General features: G+C 42.2%; 2 protein-coding genes across 9 annotated transcripts in view; both read left to right on the forward strand.

The window, feature by feature from the left end:
* The window catches only part of INTU (inturned planar cell polarity protein), a 117900-nt gene extending 107151 nt beyond the window's left edge, over nt 1-10749 (forward strand). For 5 of the 6 annotated variants that reach the window (XM_050946283.1, XM_050946282.1, XM_050946287.1 and 2 more), the window contains 2 exons: nt 7456-7613; nt 9627-10749. In XM_050946283.1, the coding sequence (XP_050802240.1) occupies nt 7456-7613; nt 9627-9738 (270 nt within the window). In that variant the 3' untranslated portion in view covers nt 9739-10749. Of the gene's footprint in view, nt 1-7455; nt 7614-7765; nt 7934-9626 lie in introns of those variants that run through there. The other variant, XM_050946284.1, reaches the window with a different exon arrangement.
* HSPA4L (heat shock protein family A (Hsp70) member 4 like) overlaps nt 1-17440 on the forward strand; it is a 653707-nt gene that overhangs the window by 540014 nt on the left and 96253 nt on the right. The gene's annotated exons all lie outside the window — the stretch shown is intronic.

Consider the following 17440-nt stretch of genomic DNA (forward strand, 5'->3'; position numbering starts at 1 on the left):
AGTATTCCAGGTGAGGTCTCACCAGCGCCTTATATAACGGTACTAACACCTCCTTATCTTTGCTGGAAATACCTCCCTGATGCATCCTAAAACCGCATTAGCTTTTTTAACAGCCATATCACATTGGCGGCTCATAGTCATCCTGTGATCTACCAATACCCCAAGGTCCTTCTCCTCCTCTGTTGCTTCCAATTGATGCATCCCCAATTTATATCTAAAGTTCTTATTATTAATCCCTAAGTGCATGACCTTGCACTTTTCACTATTAAATTTCATCCTATTACTATTACTCCAGTTTACAAGGTAGTCCAGATCTTCCTGTATGATATCCCGGTCCTTCTCCGTGTTAGCAATACCCCCCAGCTTTGTGTCATCCGCGAACTTTATTAGCACATTCCCACTTTTTGTGCCAAGGTCAGTAATAAAAAGGTTAAATAAGATTGGTCCCAGAACCGATCCTTGAGGAACTCCACTAGTAACCTCCTTCCAGCCTGACAGTTCACCCTTCAGTACGACCCGTTTGTAGTCTCCCCTTTAACCAGTTCCTTATCCACCTTTCAATTCTCATATTGATCCCCATCTTTTCCAATTTGACTAATAATTCCACATGTGGAACCGTGTCAAATGCCTTACTGAAACTGAGGTAAATTTTGTCTAAATTCCTTTGTCTAAATAGTCTGTCACCTTCTCAAAGAAGGAGATCAGGTTGGTTTGGCACGATATACCTTTAGTAAAACCATGTTGTACTTTGTCCCAATTACCATTGACCTCAATGTCCTTAACTACTTTCTCCTTCAAAAATTTTTCCAAGACCTTACATACTACAGATGTCAAACTAACAGGCCTATAGTTACTCGGATCACTCTTTCTCCCTTTCTTAAAGATAGGAACTACATTAGCAATTCCCCAGTCGTACGGTACAACCCCTGAGTTTACTGATTCATTAAAAATTCTCGCTAACGGGCTTGCAATTTCATGCGCCAGTTCCTTTAATATTCTCGGATGAAGATTGTCCGGGCCCATCGATTTTGTCCCATTAAGCTGTTCAAGTATGGCTTCTACCTCAGATGTGGTAATATCCACCTCCATATCCTCATTCCCGTTTGTCATCCTTCCATTACCCCTAAGCTCCCCATTAGCCTTATTAAAGACTGAGGCAAAGTACTTATTTAGATATTGGGCCATGCCTAGGTTATCCTTAACCTCCTTTCCATCCTCAGAGGCATGGAAAGGAAATACATGGTACCCTCTAAAGGGTATGAATACTTATATACCCATCCTCCTCCATGCTCTCTGGTCGTTCAATCTGTGAATGAGAGAGAGCGCCATGGCCAGCAAGCCCGTGCCCCGAAATCGCGGGAGGCTAGAAGGATGGATCTATTGGGGCGTAAAGTTTACTCCGCCGGAGGCCTTCAACTGCGGGTGGCTAACCAACAGGCCCTGCTCAGCAGGTATAATTATAATACCTGGCAATCGGTGGGTAAGTTCGCTGAACTGGTCCCACAGGACTCCCGCCCAGAATTCCAAGCCCTTCTGGAGGAAGGGAAGAAAGTGGCACGGACTTCTCTGCAAGCCTCACTTGACACTGCTGATTCAGCAGCCAGAACCGTGGCCTCGGGGATTACAATGCGGAGAATATCGTGGTTGCAGGTATCAGGCCTACCTCCTGAACTGCAACACACTATTCAGGACCTTCCGTTTGATGGACAGGGCCTTTTCTTTCAGAAAACGGACCCTAGACTCCAGAGTCTCAAAGACAATTTGCGTCATCATGCATTCCCTCGGGATGCATACTCCGCAAACCCAACGGAGGTCCTTGCATACCCAGCCTCAACGCCCTTACCCCCCACCTAGGCCACGACAAGATTTTAGCAGGAGGCGTGGTCGCAGGAACTGCAGACGGCAATCGGGTTCCCAAAGGGGCCAGAATAACAGTCCCACCAAACCATCAGAGGGACCAAAACCGAACTTGGAAGGTGCGCCCGAGAGCAGCGCACCAGTCCTTCCCCAGGATCCTCTTCAATTTTCCAACCGCCTTTCCTCCTTCCTCCTGGCTTGGACCCAATTAACCTCAGATCGTTGGGTCCTACACACAGTGGAATTTGGATACCACCTCCAATTTATTTCGCCCCCACCCTCCCCATCTCTCTTCAGGGACCCCTCTCACGAGCAATTCCTCTGGCAAGAGGTTCGTACACTCTTCTCCATCGGAGCTATAGAGGAGGTGCCAGAGGAGTTCAGGGTCAAGGGATTTTACTCCTGATATTTCCTAATCCCCAAGGCGAAAGGGGGTCTCCGACCCATCCTGGACCTACGCGGTCTCAACGTCTTTCTGAAGAAGTTGAAGTTCCGCATGCTGTCCCTGGGGACCATCATCCCATCCTTGGATCCCGGAGACTGGTACGCTGCTCTCGACATGAAGGATTCATATTTTCACATCGCCATTTACCCTCCGCAGAGACAGTACCTACGGTTTATGGTGCGCAACCAACATTTTCAATTTGCGGTCCTCTCATTTGGCCTCTCTACCGCCCCACGCGTGTTTACGAAGTGCATGGCTGTAGTGGCCGCCTTCCTCCGTCGTCGGCGTATACACGTCTTTCCTTACCTAGACGACTGGCTTATTCGCAAGACCTCCGAGGTTCAAGTCACCAGGCATGTTGCTATCATCACGGACCTATTCAAGCAGTTGGGCCTGATGATCAATCTAGAGAAGTCTACTCTAGTGCCCACTCAAAGAATAGAATTCATCGGGGCCATTCTAGACTCCACACTTGCAACAGCCTGCCTTCCACTACCCCGGCTTCAGGCATTAGTTTCGGTCATAGAAAGCCTCCAAACTTTTCCGACCACCTTGGCCTGCACCTGCCTCAGCCTTCTCGGTCACATGGCTGCGTGCACTTTCGTAATCAAGCACGCCAAACTACACCTGCATCCCCTTCAAACCTGGCTTGCCTCAGTTTACTACCCTGGCAGGGCGCGCACACCATAGACATGATTGTCACCGTTCCTCAGAGTGTTTTAGGCTCCCTCAACTGGTGGCTAACATCTTCCCTGGTGTGTGCAGGGATGCCATTCCAACCAAGACAGCCCTCAGTATCCCTAACGACGGACGCGTCATCTCTCGGCAGGGGGGCACACCTAGGTCATCGTCGCACGCAAGGCCTCTGGTCATCTCAAGAGCTAGCGTTGCACATAAACGTCCGGGAGCTGAGAGCAGTTCACCTCACATGCCAGATGTTCCAACATCATCTGCAAGGCTGTTGTGTTCTGGTACTCACGGACAACACAACAGCAATGCACTACATAAACAATCAGGGAGGGACTCGATCCTCCCCCCCTTTGTCAGGAGGTGATCCAACTGTGGGAATTTTGTATAGCCCACTCTATAGACCTTGTAGCATCCTTCCTCCCAGGGTTCCGGAACACTCTGGCAGACCATCTCAGCAGATCCTTTCTCTCCCATGAGTGGTCACTCCGCCCGGACATTGTACATTTCATCTTCCAGAAGTGGGGCTTTCCCCACATAGACTTATTCACTTCCTGCAACAACAGGAAGTGTCAGAGGTTTTGCTCCTTCCAGGGTCTCGCCCCAGGCTCAATAACGGACGCCTTCCTAATCTCTTGGGTGAACCACCTGCTTTACACCTTTCCACCTTTCCCGATGGTGCACAGGGTTCTCGTAAAGCTTCGCAGGGACAGGACGCGACTGATTTTGATCGCCCCTGCGTGGCCCCGACAACACTGGTACACCACGTTGCTGGACCACTCGATAGCCAATCCAGTCCCCCTACCCCTTCATCAGGATCTGATAACGCAGGACCACGGCAGGCTTCTTCACCCAGACCTGCAATCCCTCCATCTAACAGCATGGCTCCTGCATGGTTAACCCAATCGGAATTACGCTGCTCTGCCCCGGTGCAAGAGATACTCCTGGGTAGCAGGAAGCCTTCTACGCGGTCTACTTACTTAGCCAAGTGGAAACGGTTTTCTTGCTTGTGTCATATGCAGAATGTTGCACCTGTGGAGGTTCCTCTCCCTACTATTTTGGACTACCTCTGGTACCTAAAACAACAAGGCATCGCTATCTCATCTCTGCGAGTGCACCTGGCGGCTATTTCTACTTCCCTCTCTGGGGTGGATACTTATTCTGTCTTCTCCCACCCTGTGGTCTCAAGGTTCCTCAAAGGCCTGGAGCGTTGATGCCCCACCCCTTCCTGGGACCTCAATTTAATTCTGACTAGACTTACGCTCCCCCCGTTCGAGCCATTGGCAACCTGCTCACTCCTATATTTATCATGGAAAACAGCCTTCCTTGTAGCCATTACATCGGCTAGGAAAGTCTCTGAGCTTCGGGCTCTGATGGTGGACCCACCATACACGGTGTTCCACAAGGACAAGGTACAGCTACGCCCACATCTGGCATTCCTCCCTAAAGTAGTCTCGGCCTTTCATCTCAACCAGGACATATTCCTGCCGGTCTTCTTTCCCAAACCGCATACATCTCGTAGGGACCAGCAATTACATTCGCTCAATGTCCATAGGGCGCTCGCCTTCTATATTGACCGTACGAGGCCCTTCCACAAAACGCCCCAACTGTTTGTTGCAGTGGCGGACCGGATGAAAGGTCAGGCCGTCTCTTCTCAGAGGATTTCGTCCTGGGTAACGGCATGCATCCGCACTTGCTACGAGCTAGCTCATACCTCCCCGGGTCATATTACTGCACATTCTACCAGGGCACAGGCCTCGTCGGCCGCCTTCTTAGCTCGGATACCTATTCAGGAGATATGTCGAGCAGCTACGTGGTCTTCAGTACACACCTTTACTTCTCATTATGCCCTGGTGCAACAATCCAGAGACGATGCAGCCTTCGGCTTAGCAGTTTTGCATTCTGCAGTTTCTCACTCCGACCCCACCGCCTAGGTAAGACTTGGGATTCACCTAATTGGAATGGATATGAGCAAGCACTCGAAGAAGAAAAGATGGTTACTCACCTTGTAACTGTTGTTCTTCGAGATGTGTTGCTCATATCCATTCCAAAACCCGCCCTCCTTCCCCACTGTTGGAGTAGCCGGCAAGAAGGAACTGAGGAGCGGACAGGTCGGCAGGGGTATATATTCGGTGCCATAGCGGCGCCACGCCAGAGGGCGCCTAGCCGACCCACCAGGTGTTGCTAGGGTAGAAAATCTTCCAACGAACATGCACACAGCGCGTGCACGCCTAATTGGAATGGATATGAGCAACACATCTCGAAGAACAACAGTTACAAGATGAGTAACCGTCTTTTATGGATGGTGGACAAATGTCAAATGGAAAATTGGATAAGACAACTACGCATTTTTATTTGAGAGAAGCATTTGGAATGCTAGATGATATATATGTGTAGCTTGTTTGGTGACCTTAGGTCTTCAAAGTGGCAACATCAGCATGACTGTACAGTGAGAGGCAGCTCTTCTCCGCAGTAATGGTAGACGCTCTAGGGAGGGGCTGCATCTGAAGTCCCATACTCTGTGTTTCATTCTCCACTATTGCTTTAGTGAGCAGTGCTTCAGAAGTTTACTGTATCAACTTTGGAAAGAAGCACAGTTCGAGCAGTTAAAAACCTTTCAACCACATGGGTACCCACTGTTCTGTTAATCCAGTACTGATGGGCTTTACATCTTTGTCCCTCCCTTTACTGGTAGACATGAGGTTCCTCTTCTGATATTTTCCATCATAAATCTTTTCCCCCCAGCCCCTCCCAACTCAGCAAGTTGAATGTCTTCCACCCCTGTTGGCAAACTTGCAGTACTACAGCCAAGTTGAAAGTCCTGTCATCTGTTTCAGCCTAAGACAAACAGAAATTCCTCAGGGCTTTCTCTGTATATTTTCCTTTCCATGGAGGCCTCTTTTCCATTCCCTTCAACCTAGCAGCAGCTCTGAAGGAGAAGGGGTCTTTGCAAGATTCCAGGGAAACTGGGGAATTCCCCCAGCTTAGCACTTCCTCCACACTACTTGGTGGTTGAAACAGAACCCAGTTCAGAGGAATATGTGCTTCAGTTTCTCCTCATGTCATACTTTTATTTTAAGACCTACAGATTGTCTACTCAAAACTCTTTGCAACAGTAAGGGCTCAGTCACCAGATACCTGTCTACCTCATGGGCACTGCAGCTCAGAGCACCTTACAATGAGGTCTGCCATGCAACAATTTGATCTTCAGTCACTCCTTGGGCGCTCCTTTACTAAGCACTAGTTTTACCTATTAAACACTCCCAGTAACTTCAGCAGAAGTAGAGTTGGGCCATAATAAGCACTTTTGAAACTCCCATCCTGTAATGTTTTATCCCCACTGGGATCTGTTTTGCCTCCCCTTTGTGAGAAGGAAGCCATCATCAATACTGGAATAACAGGACAATGGGTACTTTCTGTCAAGAGACAGAGAAAATTAGTTTCCTTGCATATAATTTTATCTTCTCCATGTGGGTGCCAGCTGTTCAATGAGAAAACATCCTGCTCTTCTACAAAGGTTTTCTTATCCTTACTGACTTGGCAGAGCAGAGGAATAACCTTTTTTGATGGAATGTTCAGAGCAAGAGAGAAGAAGTGTTTTTAGTAAGGTATTAAGAACATAAGAACGGCCATATTAGGTCAGACTAAAGGTCCATCTAGCCCAGTATCCTGTCTTCTGACAGTGGCTAATGCCAGGTGCCCCAGAGGGAATGAACAGAACAGGTAATCGTCAAGTGATCCATCCGCTGTCATCCATTCCCAGCTTCTGGCATTGATGGACCTATCCTCCATGAATTTATCTAGTTCTTTTTTGAACTCTGTTATAGTCTTGGCCTTCATAACATCCTCTGGCGTGGAGTTCCACAGGTTGACTATGCGTTGTGTGAAAAAATATTTCCTGTTTGTTTTAAACTTGCTGCTATTAAAACTGCTGCCTATTTCAATTGTTTATTTAAAAAAGAAACTCCTGTCTAAGCAAGTTCATTCCAATATTCCTTTCTGGTGCAATGTTTACTTCTATTATTTGTTTTGTCACATCTTTGTTGTTGTTCTTGCTTCTCCTTAGCTATGGCAGCATGCTTTCTCAGCAGCATTCTCAGTGTGGCTGTATTACCTCATATGTGTTAGCGGGGAGAGTGAGCATTCAGTTTGGAGAGAAAAAACAATCACAAAAGAGAGCTTGTTTCCTTCTCCAATATGTGGAACAAACTCTGAAAGACCATCTCTATCAAACTAACAGAACTGTGTGTAGCCACTTTGGAGCAAATAAAACTACACATTAGGAAATTAATTTTACCTTCCAAATCTTGTTTTCGGGACATAGTAATTGTGATATCAAGATCCTCCCACACAGAACCAGCAGCTTCCCTGTTACTCCCAAATGAATCACACTGCAGTTCATTAGCCTTCTGTTTATGCAGAAAAAATACTTCATGCTATATTAACGTTTAATTTGCTATTTTCAGAAAAAGAAAAATGCAGACAGTGGGAGCAATTCAGATTCCAGAAAAGCAAGTTCTGACCTCAATCTAGTGAGAGAACATGGGGTTTTGTTTGAGTGTTACCCTGATAACTGGACTGACCAGAAGAAACCACCACCAACTATGACTTACTGGGTTGTAGGGTAAGTAGAAAGAAACTTACTCAGGTTTAAATTCAGATGTATCTATCTATCATAGAGTTTTCTATAACAGCCACCACTATCATAGCTATGTGTTGATATTCTGGTATTTTGCGCTATCTTGTGTTTACTCTGTTCTCCTTCTAACCTCTCAGACCTCTGCACTGTCCCCACTTTGCAAGTGAATCAGACCTGTGCTGCTCTTCCAGCACACAACTCGTATTCAATGATATGGGGAAATGAACGATGGAAATGCACAAAATTCAGAGGGGATGAAAAGAGAAGTGAACAAATTTAACTATTATTGGGGAGAACATATTTGAGATATTAAACTACCAATCCACTTGCAATATTTTGTAAAGCAGTCTTTATTTCAATGTGCTTTCAAATACAAACACGTGAAATTAAACTCTGCCATTATCATTCCAAATGGATTATAATTACTTTTCTTTTGTTGGTTATATTAAGTGTTAAATTATTTTTTCTTAAGTGATCTTTTCTTAAGTGATCTTCAAATTGATCTTCAGTTGGGTTCTGGTGGGTGGTCCTTATTGCACAACCATCTCATGCTTTTTCGTATAGCCTGGCACCACACAGTGCTAGAGTTTGTGAAGTAAATATTAAACATCAAACCTACTCTATCATGGGAAGATAATTATAGTGTAACTTGAACAGTTATGACTGTAGCAAATTTTATAATTGTTTAGGTCCTCAGCATTAGGCCATCTTCTATAACCACCACTTGTCTACATCCTTCTTCTCCCACCCTAGCAGGCCACAGCCTTTACTGTCAGCATTATAGCTTCAGTAATCAGAAGGTAGGATCACGATCTGTTGATCAGCAACAGTAATTTTCCTCCTTTGTCTCTTTCATTCTATCTTTGGTGTCCTTGTTAGAAGGATAGAGAAAGAAGGAAGACTGAGGTTCCCATTGAGCCATAATTTCAACATGACAGCAGCAAATTATTAAGGGCACGGGGCTGGCTTGGAGTTTATTTACTGTGAGTGATTGATTCACTGAAGTTGTGTCCTCAATTGCGGAGCTGTAAAGCCAATAGTAAATGCTTTTGCCTAGCTAGCTTGGGAGAAGACGGCCACAAATGGGCTTACCATTGAATAATCTTCCCAACACCGCGTTTCAGTATGTGGCACAAACTCTTGTTTCTAAAGCATTTAGAGTGAATATAACCTATAATAATTAATTTATAAATAATGGATTTGGTCTGGAATCATAATTTTAGAAATTCTTATGATCACCTGAACCGCTCTCATCTCTGTTATAAAGTATGTTGATTATAGTACTGCCAATTTCCCTTCAACTGAAATATTTAAAAGAAAAAAAGAAAAATTCCTGTATACTACTGAAGACAAATAAGTGTATATAACTACTTTGTGTGAGCTGCTATAATGCTGTAATTCTATTAAGATTAAAAAGGTTAAAATCCTGGGTACTGTTTAAACTGTTACTGGCCCTGTTAAGAAAAGCTTCAGTTTTCCAGTCTCAGCATGCTCAATGCGTGACATCAGGTTAAACTCAGTACCACTTGTGGAGAAAACTACTGTGCTCAGATATTAATAACTTAGTGGTTTTGGTTCCCACCTGGTAGGCAACCAGAGAGCTGACATGTAGGAATGTCCCTGCTGAAAAAAACCCAATATTACATTTTAAAGGATGTGAATACTATATAGTTTTCTTCTCAAGCACTCTTGTGAGTGTAGCTTGAGAGCACAGAGATTTGAAATACTGCAAAGAACCCAGTATCACGGGAATGAATATTGAGAACATGAAGAACTTTTGCCTTAGAGAGTCTTGAAGAAAACTGAGTAGAAGTGAAATTTAAATTGTTTTAAATATCCAATAAATGGGAACTAAAAGATTTCCAGAAGTGTGGAAATCTGCTATTAGTCTTGGTTTGCAATTACTTTCAACTTGCTATTGAAATCTTGTAAAACACAAATAGAATTTCTAGAATGGTGACTGCCTCCCTCTGACACTGGATTTTTGTTTTTCTCTAGGAGACTCTTCCTACATCCAAAACCTCAGGAGTTTTATGTCTGTTTTCATGATTCAGTCACAGAAGTTGCTGTTGAACTGGCTTTTAAACTGTCCTTTGGCTTAGCTACGTAGATGTGCTTCCTGACTAAGCAGCAGTTCTGAACAGTGCTGGAATCCATCTAAAGCACTTCAAATATAAACAGAAACTAAGTAAATCGTAACGCCCTTCTGTATGTTCTTTTGAAGTGCTTAAAAAAAATCTGCCTTGTGAAGTAGCTCTGTTAAACACTGAAGTAACATGTTATTGCAGATTTACTACATCAGCTACCTATGGGAGATGATGTTTTTGGGAGAAGCCAAAAACATTAATTTTAGATACAGTCAAATGGATCGTGAGGAATAAAAAGGTGAGCTTTTGTGGGTGAATACCCACTTCGTCAGATTCATCTGCCGAAGTGGGTATTCACCCACGAAAGCTCATGCTCCAAAACGTCTGTTAGCCTATAAGGTGCCACAGGATTCTTTGCTGCTTTTACAGATCCAGACTAACACGGGGCTACCCCTCTGATACTTAATAAAAAGATGGAATTACTTACCCTGAGTGTAGCTTTACTACATAAAACATTAGCATAAAAGTACATTCCAGTAATGTCCAATATTTAATATCAAGTGCAAGATATTACACTTGATAAATATCTAGACAGTATGGCAGTCAGCAGTGGAAAAAACATAACTTCCCCTGGTAATTAAGCACATGAAGCTCTGGAGGAATGACCAATTGGTGGATGACTTTAGTAGTCATTTGTTAATCAAAATGAAAGGAAAACCAACAGCATCTGGATTAGGGGCTACAAAACACACACAATTAGCATGTTATCTTTTTTTATCCATTGTGATCTTTCATGCAGCCAAGGGCTATAATAATATTGATATTTTAATAGATTTCATGAATAGCATTGTAAATAACAAAGTACTATATTTGTTATAAAGTAATTTTGATCTTTATAAAAGTATAATAGGTACGAAAGTATGTGAAAAAAGGCTTTAACTGGTGGTTTTGTTTCTGAAAGCTAGGCACGAACATAGATATTTTTATGATGATGCTGTTATAATAAAGAAATTTGTATATTTGTAGGGGGGAAACTGTGCCTTCTATATTTTTTGTACAGACTCATCCATTTTCTGGTTTGCCACATTAGGCAATATTAGTTTGGTTAGCCTTGTTATGGTTTACAGTAGGATATTTTTCTTCGTATACCCTATCCTATAAAAAAGATTCATATGAGACAAATGGAAACAAAACTCTTGCAAAATCAAGGTGTCTTCTACAAAGTCCATCTTTCCTACAAACTATTGGAAGTTGTGTAATTCACGGGCCTGCTATTTTCAACAGCTTTCTTAAAGTCTGGTTTTATTTAGAATGTATATTTTTAGTCCCCTTTTCTCTTCTCCCCCCCTCCCCCCGCCCACTCTAACACTTGGTGCTGCCTTCTTGGGTAGCATCTCATCACATTCCATGTCAACAGCTGAACTGTTCTTTGTGGTTCTGTCATCGCTGGTTGCTTTTCTTGGTTTGCCCAGCAAGAGCATGCAAGCGGGGAGAGATAGCTCAGTGGTTTGAGCATTGGCCTGCTAAACCCAGGGTTGTGAGTTCAATCCTTGAGGGGGCCACTTAGGGATCTGGGGCAAAAATTGGTCCTGCTAGTGAAGGTAGGGGACTGGACTCAATGACCTTTCAAGGTCCCTTCCATTTCTAGGAGATTGGTATATCTCCAATTATTACCTATTAAAGTGTATGATTAAACTTAAAGCTGCATTTTAAGCCATATGGTTGGATAACTCAAGCTGAAGAAAAATGTTGAAGAAATCAAAGGCAATTGCAGTTGACTATCACTTTCAAATATATTTCTTTGGTCTTGTCTGCATGTGAAAATTGTACCAATTTAACTAAATCAATTCATATTAGACAAGATAAGGCACTTGTGTGCTGAAATAAAAGAAGGGGTACAAACAGAAGCATGTCTTTGCTAGATGTAAGTGATACTCGTGAAAGTGGCCATCTTGAAAATGTTGGTCTTAATCTCTCTGCATCTGTGTTCCCCATCTGCAGAATGATGATCGCCACAGAGATGTGATTTGAGGTTTACTTTGTTGTTTATAAAGTACATGTAGTACTATTACTGAGGTGTGTACAGCATTTCGGAAAGGCAAAATGCTTCAAAACTACTTTAAAACTACTTAGTCTTAAACTGTATGAGGGATTGTTTTGCAGATGGAAGAAGGAGCTTAGAAAAAAAGAAAACCATCTTTACTGCACTGCTTCCAGGTGAAGAAGCCCCATTGATGACCATCCATCAAATTTTTAAAGGTATTTAGGTGCCTAACTCCCAAACCAATGGGAGATAGGCACCTAAATACATTTTAAAATCTCAAAGACTCATAGACTCTAGGACTGGAAGGGACCACGAGAGGTCATCGAGTCCAGTCCCCTGCCCTCATGGCAGGACCAGATACTGTCTAGACCATCCCTAATAGACATTTATCTAACCTACTCTTAAATATCTCCAGAGATGGAGATTCCACAACCTCCCTAGGCAATTTATTCCAGTGTTTAACTACCGTGACAGTTAGGAACTTTTTCCTAATGTCCAATCTAAATCTCCCTTGCTGCAGTTTAAGCCCATTGCTTCTTGTTCTATCATTGGAGGCTAAGGTGAACAAGTTTTCTCCCTCCTCCTGATGACACCCTTTTAGATACCTGAAAACTGCTATCAGGTCCCCTCTCAGTCTTCTCTTTTCCAAACTAAACAAACCCAATTCCTTCAGCCTTCCTTCATAGGTCATGTTCTCAAGACCTTTAATCATTCTTGTTGCTCTTCTCTGGACCCTCTCCAATTTCTCCACATCTTTCTTGAAATGCGGTGCCCAGAACTGGACACAATACTCCAGTTGAGGCCTAACCAGCGCAGAGTAAAGCGGAAGAATGACTTCTCGTGTCTTGTTTACAACACACCTGTTAATGCATCCCAGAATCATGTTTGCTTTTTTTGCAACAGTATCACACTGTTGACTCATATTAAGCTTGTGGTCTACTATGACCCCTAGATCTCTTTCTGCCATACTCCTTCCTAGACAGTCTCTTCCCATTCTGTATGTGTGAAACTGATTGTTCCTTCCTAGGTGGAGCACTTTGCATTTATCTTTATTGAACTTCATCCTGTTTACCTCAGACCATTTCTCCAATTTGTCCAGATCATTTTGAATTTTGACCCTGTCCTCCAAAGGGTCACATCTGGCCACAGTTGTTGTACTGAATAAATTTAAACATACTCTGTACAGAAACGGGGACAATTCAAGTATTAGCTCAGTAAGACAAATAGTTCCATAATTATTTGCTGGTATACAAGACTGTGCCTGAGCTAAATAAAAGTTAAAATATAATCCTTCATCTGATTACACTCTTTCAAATGTGCTGATATTGTGGGTCCTGCTGGAAAACAATTGGAACAGGGTTTTTCTATAAGATATTCTTCATAATACATATCTCAGCATTTTGTAGAGGTGCATAAAATGTGTCTTCAGTATCTAGTTGATTATTGCAAACTGTAGCTGCATATAAAACTTATGTAAACAGGAAAGGCCTTCTTTTAACTACTAGCTCAGTTTCCATTTGCCTTATCCTTTTAGTTACTTGTGGGATGTTCCCCATTTATACCCAGCTCCACCCATGTCATGGGGATCACCCCCAAGTCCAGCCATAGGTGAGACATAAAACTCTTTGGAATCCATTACTGGGATAATAGTTAGAGTTGTACAAGTGAAGCAAGTCACTCCCTAAAAAACCCTCAGGCTAACTATGCTGCTTTCTAACATCTGCTAGCCCAGGCACAGAGAACCAAGCTTACAGCACAATCTGATCTCCATTTAGCAAGACAATGAGCTACCTTTAGTTGGCTGCCTATGTGATAACTTTTTTAACTGCTGTTCACATTTGTGATATGTTTCATGTCATATTACCAAACAAAAACTACATTTAAGGTTAAGACTTCAACAGGACACACCCCATCTACTCAAAATTTAAAAGCATGGAAATAAGAAGTTACAGTGAAAGACCGCTGCATTCCTTCCTACCTTCATATTAGCTACAGCACTGTCAATACCGAACTCCAGAGTTCCATAAAGCTTTCACTTCCTTCCCCAGCAGATACCTCTAGGCAGTAGATACCCTAGCTTCAACAACCATGCACTGTAATGTAGAACCTTAACTGTGATCTCATATGCTTTTCACATTCCATGCATTTTGGAAGTTACTTTGCTTTAATACTTGTTAAGATTTTGTGTTAGAATGAAAGTTTGCTTAAGCTGGCGTATGTATTGCCTTTTGGTATCTGTTGGACATGGAAGTGAAAGCCCTATGGAGCTCTGGACTGTTTTAATAATTGTATAATAATTAACTGCACAATGATACCCCTAAACTATTGGTGTAAATTGTTGATGTAAAATGTCTATCCTGTTGAAAATACCAGTCAGTTATAGGCATTTCCTACAAACTAATTAGACAAATTCAAAAAGAAATAGTATGGAAAAATCCTAGCCACAACATTCCAGTTAAAGAATAGATGTGTCCCCTATGTTGCAGTAGATAATACTCAGCTTCGTCTCTGCAACAAAGAAGTAAGGATGATAATAGTATAGTTAATCTCTGCCTATTCCAGGACTAGTGAAGAATCTGACACATTAAAACCAGCATCCTGTGTACACTCGCAAATTAAAAGGCATTTTCAGTCATCTGCACACTCAGAAGAAGCTGAAAATGGCAGATAAACAAGGGAATTGTTGCTGATATTTACATCATATTTTTCCCTTATGAAGGATGGTGTTTCATAGCACCCAAAGCCTGCTAAGTGCTCTGCAAGACTCAGACAAAGTCTCTGCTCTGAAGAGTGTGCAATCTAAACAGACCTTGTGCAGACAAGGCGGGCAAGGAGGTGGAATGCAACAGCAAGTCTGTGATTGAGTGCTGAAATTAGTATGGAATTTGTTAAATGCTCAGTTTTTGTTAGAGGGTTTTTATTGCTTATTTGTTAATATTGCTCTAATTACAGAACTAGGTTTTGTAGATTTTTAGAAGCATGTTTTAAGGAGGGCCATAAAGGAGGGGAGGATATAATTTCCTATAGAATACAGCAAGGAAGATCTTTATCAGATATATTCAGTGCAGCTCTTAGCTTTTGTAACTGTGGGGAAATTTATAGCTATGAATCAGGGTACATGAAGTTGATGACAAAAGGAAAAGAAATGGAAAGCAGCTACTAAAGGAGTCAGAACTCAAGTTTCATGCCACAATATAAATGTGATCCTCCCTCATTGCCTTTATACAATTTCTTATAGAAATCTTTACAGGGGAGCAGATATGCAACCATTTGGTGCAGTGCCAAGGTTTAAATGATTAGATTGCAAGAAAATATAGGAAATAGAAAAGAAATAGTCAGCATTTAGAAATAGTCAGTATTTAAATCCATAAACAAGCAAAATGTTTGACTGTTTAAAAAACAAAACAAAACATGGTGGTTCCCCTTTGGTTGATACCTTCATCAGCTAGAATAGTTTCAGGAACTTGAGGGGAAAGGTAGTAAAAATCGCTTTTAAAAATCTTGCTTTACTAATAGTAAACCTAAGAGGAATAGATATGTCTGGCTTGTAAATTGAAATAGACATAAGTGAAGCAATGTTTATATGAGCAGCTGATTGTGAAAGAACCTGACAAACAGCTCAAACAGCAACTTTGATTTTCGGGGCTGTTACTTCCTGCTTTCTGGTAGCAGGAGGTAGGCAGCTTTCAACAGCTTTCAGAGAGTTGCTGGGATGTCCACTTGCTGATTAAAATGATTATAGGCTAGCCTAGAATGGGGATAGAGATTTAACAGCCTTTCTTCCATGTTATTCAGCACAGCATTATTTGTTAATGGATCAATACACACAGCATTGCATTGTTCCCTGTTCCATTATATCTTTAGGTTCCCAACTGCAGTCTCTCTAGTCTCTCTTTCTTGCATGCTTCATAGGGCAGAGTTCTGCTGCAGAGACTAGTGGGCCACCAAGTATTGGTTTTCTAGTTCCCTTGACCCTGTTGCCAAGCCTGCCTATCCACCTCTCCTCTCTTATGCCGTGCTGTAGAGACAATAAAAAGACATATTGCTAGTGAATGAAATGGCAGGTGCTTGTTACTTTTGAAAGAGAGACATTGTGTGGCTTTAGCAGTTGAAGCTTAGTAATCAAAGGGTCAAGATTTACACATTCAAAATACCATTTGATTAAGTTTTTTCCTCCCACAAATTATCATTGGGGTTAGTGCTGCACCTGCAATATTTCATAGAACTTATGAAGCATACACTATTGGAAGGTGTAAATATGAAGACATATATGTTAATGCTATTTGAGACTGTTGTAAGCAAGAACATAAGGCTTAGTTGATTAAAGCTCATTGGATAATATAGTGGTATACCAATTCTAATCTATGGAAAATGACAATTCATAACATGGGTGTATCCAGTTAATGCAAATTTTAATCAGAGAATTAGGATGTGTTTTTTCTAGTCCAGTCATAAACTTCAAAGCTCCCATGCATACCTCGGTGAAAAGTCTCAGAACATTAAGAATGTTGCTTAGTTTCTATTGCACAAGCTATGCAAATGATGATAGTACACATAAGCCTAAGACGTTTCATAATTGTAACCAACTGATAGCAAAATAGAAATGGATCATACACCTCAGGAATGATATAAAGCCTCCCAAACTGCCCCATGTTCAGAGACTTGTAATGAAAATGCAGCAAACCAATTATCATTTGAAACACAAGGAAAGTACCTTACAAACATGCCCTTTCAGGAGCAAAATTATAACACTACGAAAGGACTATGGTTTCATGTCGGTATAGAGACAATCATATCTGAAAAGCCTGAAACCTAGGGATCGTTAAGGAAGTAATCTTGAGCTTTCAGAATAGCATGTGATACATACATAATGGATTCTGACCAGCTTGTCTAGTATCCTGACTCCAATGGCAGCCTATTATTACTATGTTTGATATTCACAAGGTGACTTTGCTCACATCCCAATAGTGTCTGAAAATAGCCTGCTTTTACACTTTTCACTATGGGGCACCCATGTGTAATTAGCATATGAAAAGTGCTATTTTACCTATGCTAAAATGCACCTAATTGGCATTGTCCTCAGCTCAGAGCATCTAGGAAATTTGCATGGGTGCTTCTGAAAATCCCACTGAGCACAAGGGAACAGATTTGTAAAAGGTATGTAGGTGCCTAAAGAGGCACACGGGTGCCTAATGGGGTTTTCAAAAGCAGCACATTTAGGGACCTTTAAAAATCTGGTCCCTTCTGCTCAGGCAACATGGATGCAGACAAACACCAGCTTTGAAAATTCCTGTGTGTTCAACATCCACTTGAGCCCCTAGGTAGGCACCCAAATTGCAATTGATTCCTGCCCAAGATTTAGAAATGGCCTTTAATCTGCTTCACATTCCACTTCTGCTGCATTTAAGAACTTTTTTAAAGGGCGACAAATTCCCTACACTCCATCTATTTCTGAGGTTTTCTATTAAGCTGGTGAGATCATTGTACTATCACAGCAGGCTCCAGAGTACCCCACAAAAACACTGCTATAGTGTGAAGTCAAAATCACTGATTTTCATGGGAATTGGATCAGGCAGTAAAACAGGAACATGAATTCAGGAGCAGAGCTAAGGTTCTTTGGGTGCTGGATCTTCGTAAATCTCTGAGTTAACATGATGCCTGGCTCCTGCAGCGCCACATGA

Source organism: Gopherus flavomarginatus, chromosome 3 (genome assembly GCF_025201925.1).
Source record: "Gopherus flavomarginatus isolate rGopFla2 chromosome 3, rGopFla2.mat.asm, whole genome shotgun sequence".
Taxonomy (NCBI): Eukaryota; Metazoa; Chordata; order Testudines; family Testudinidae; genus Gopherus; species Gopherus flavomarginatus.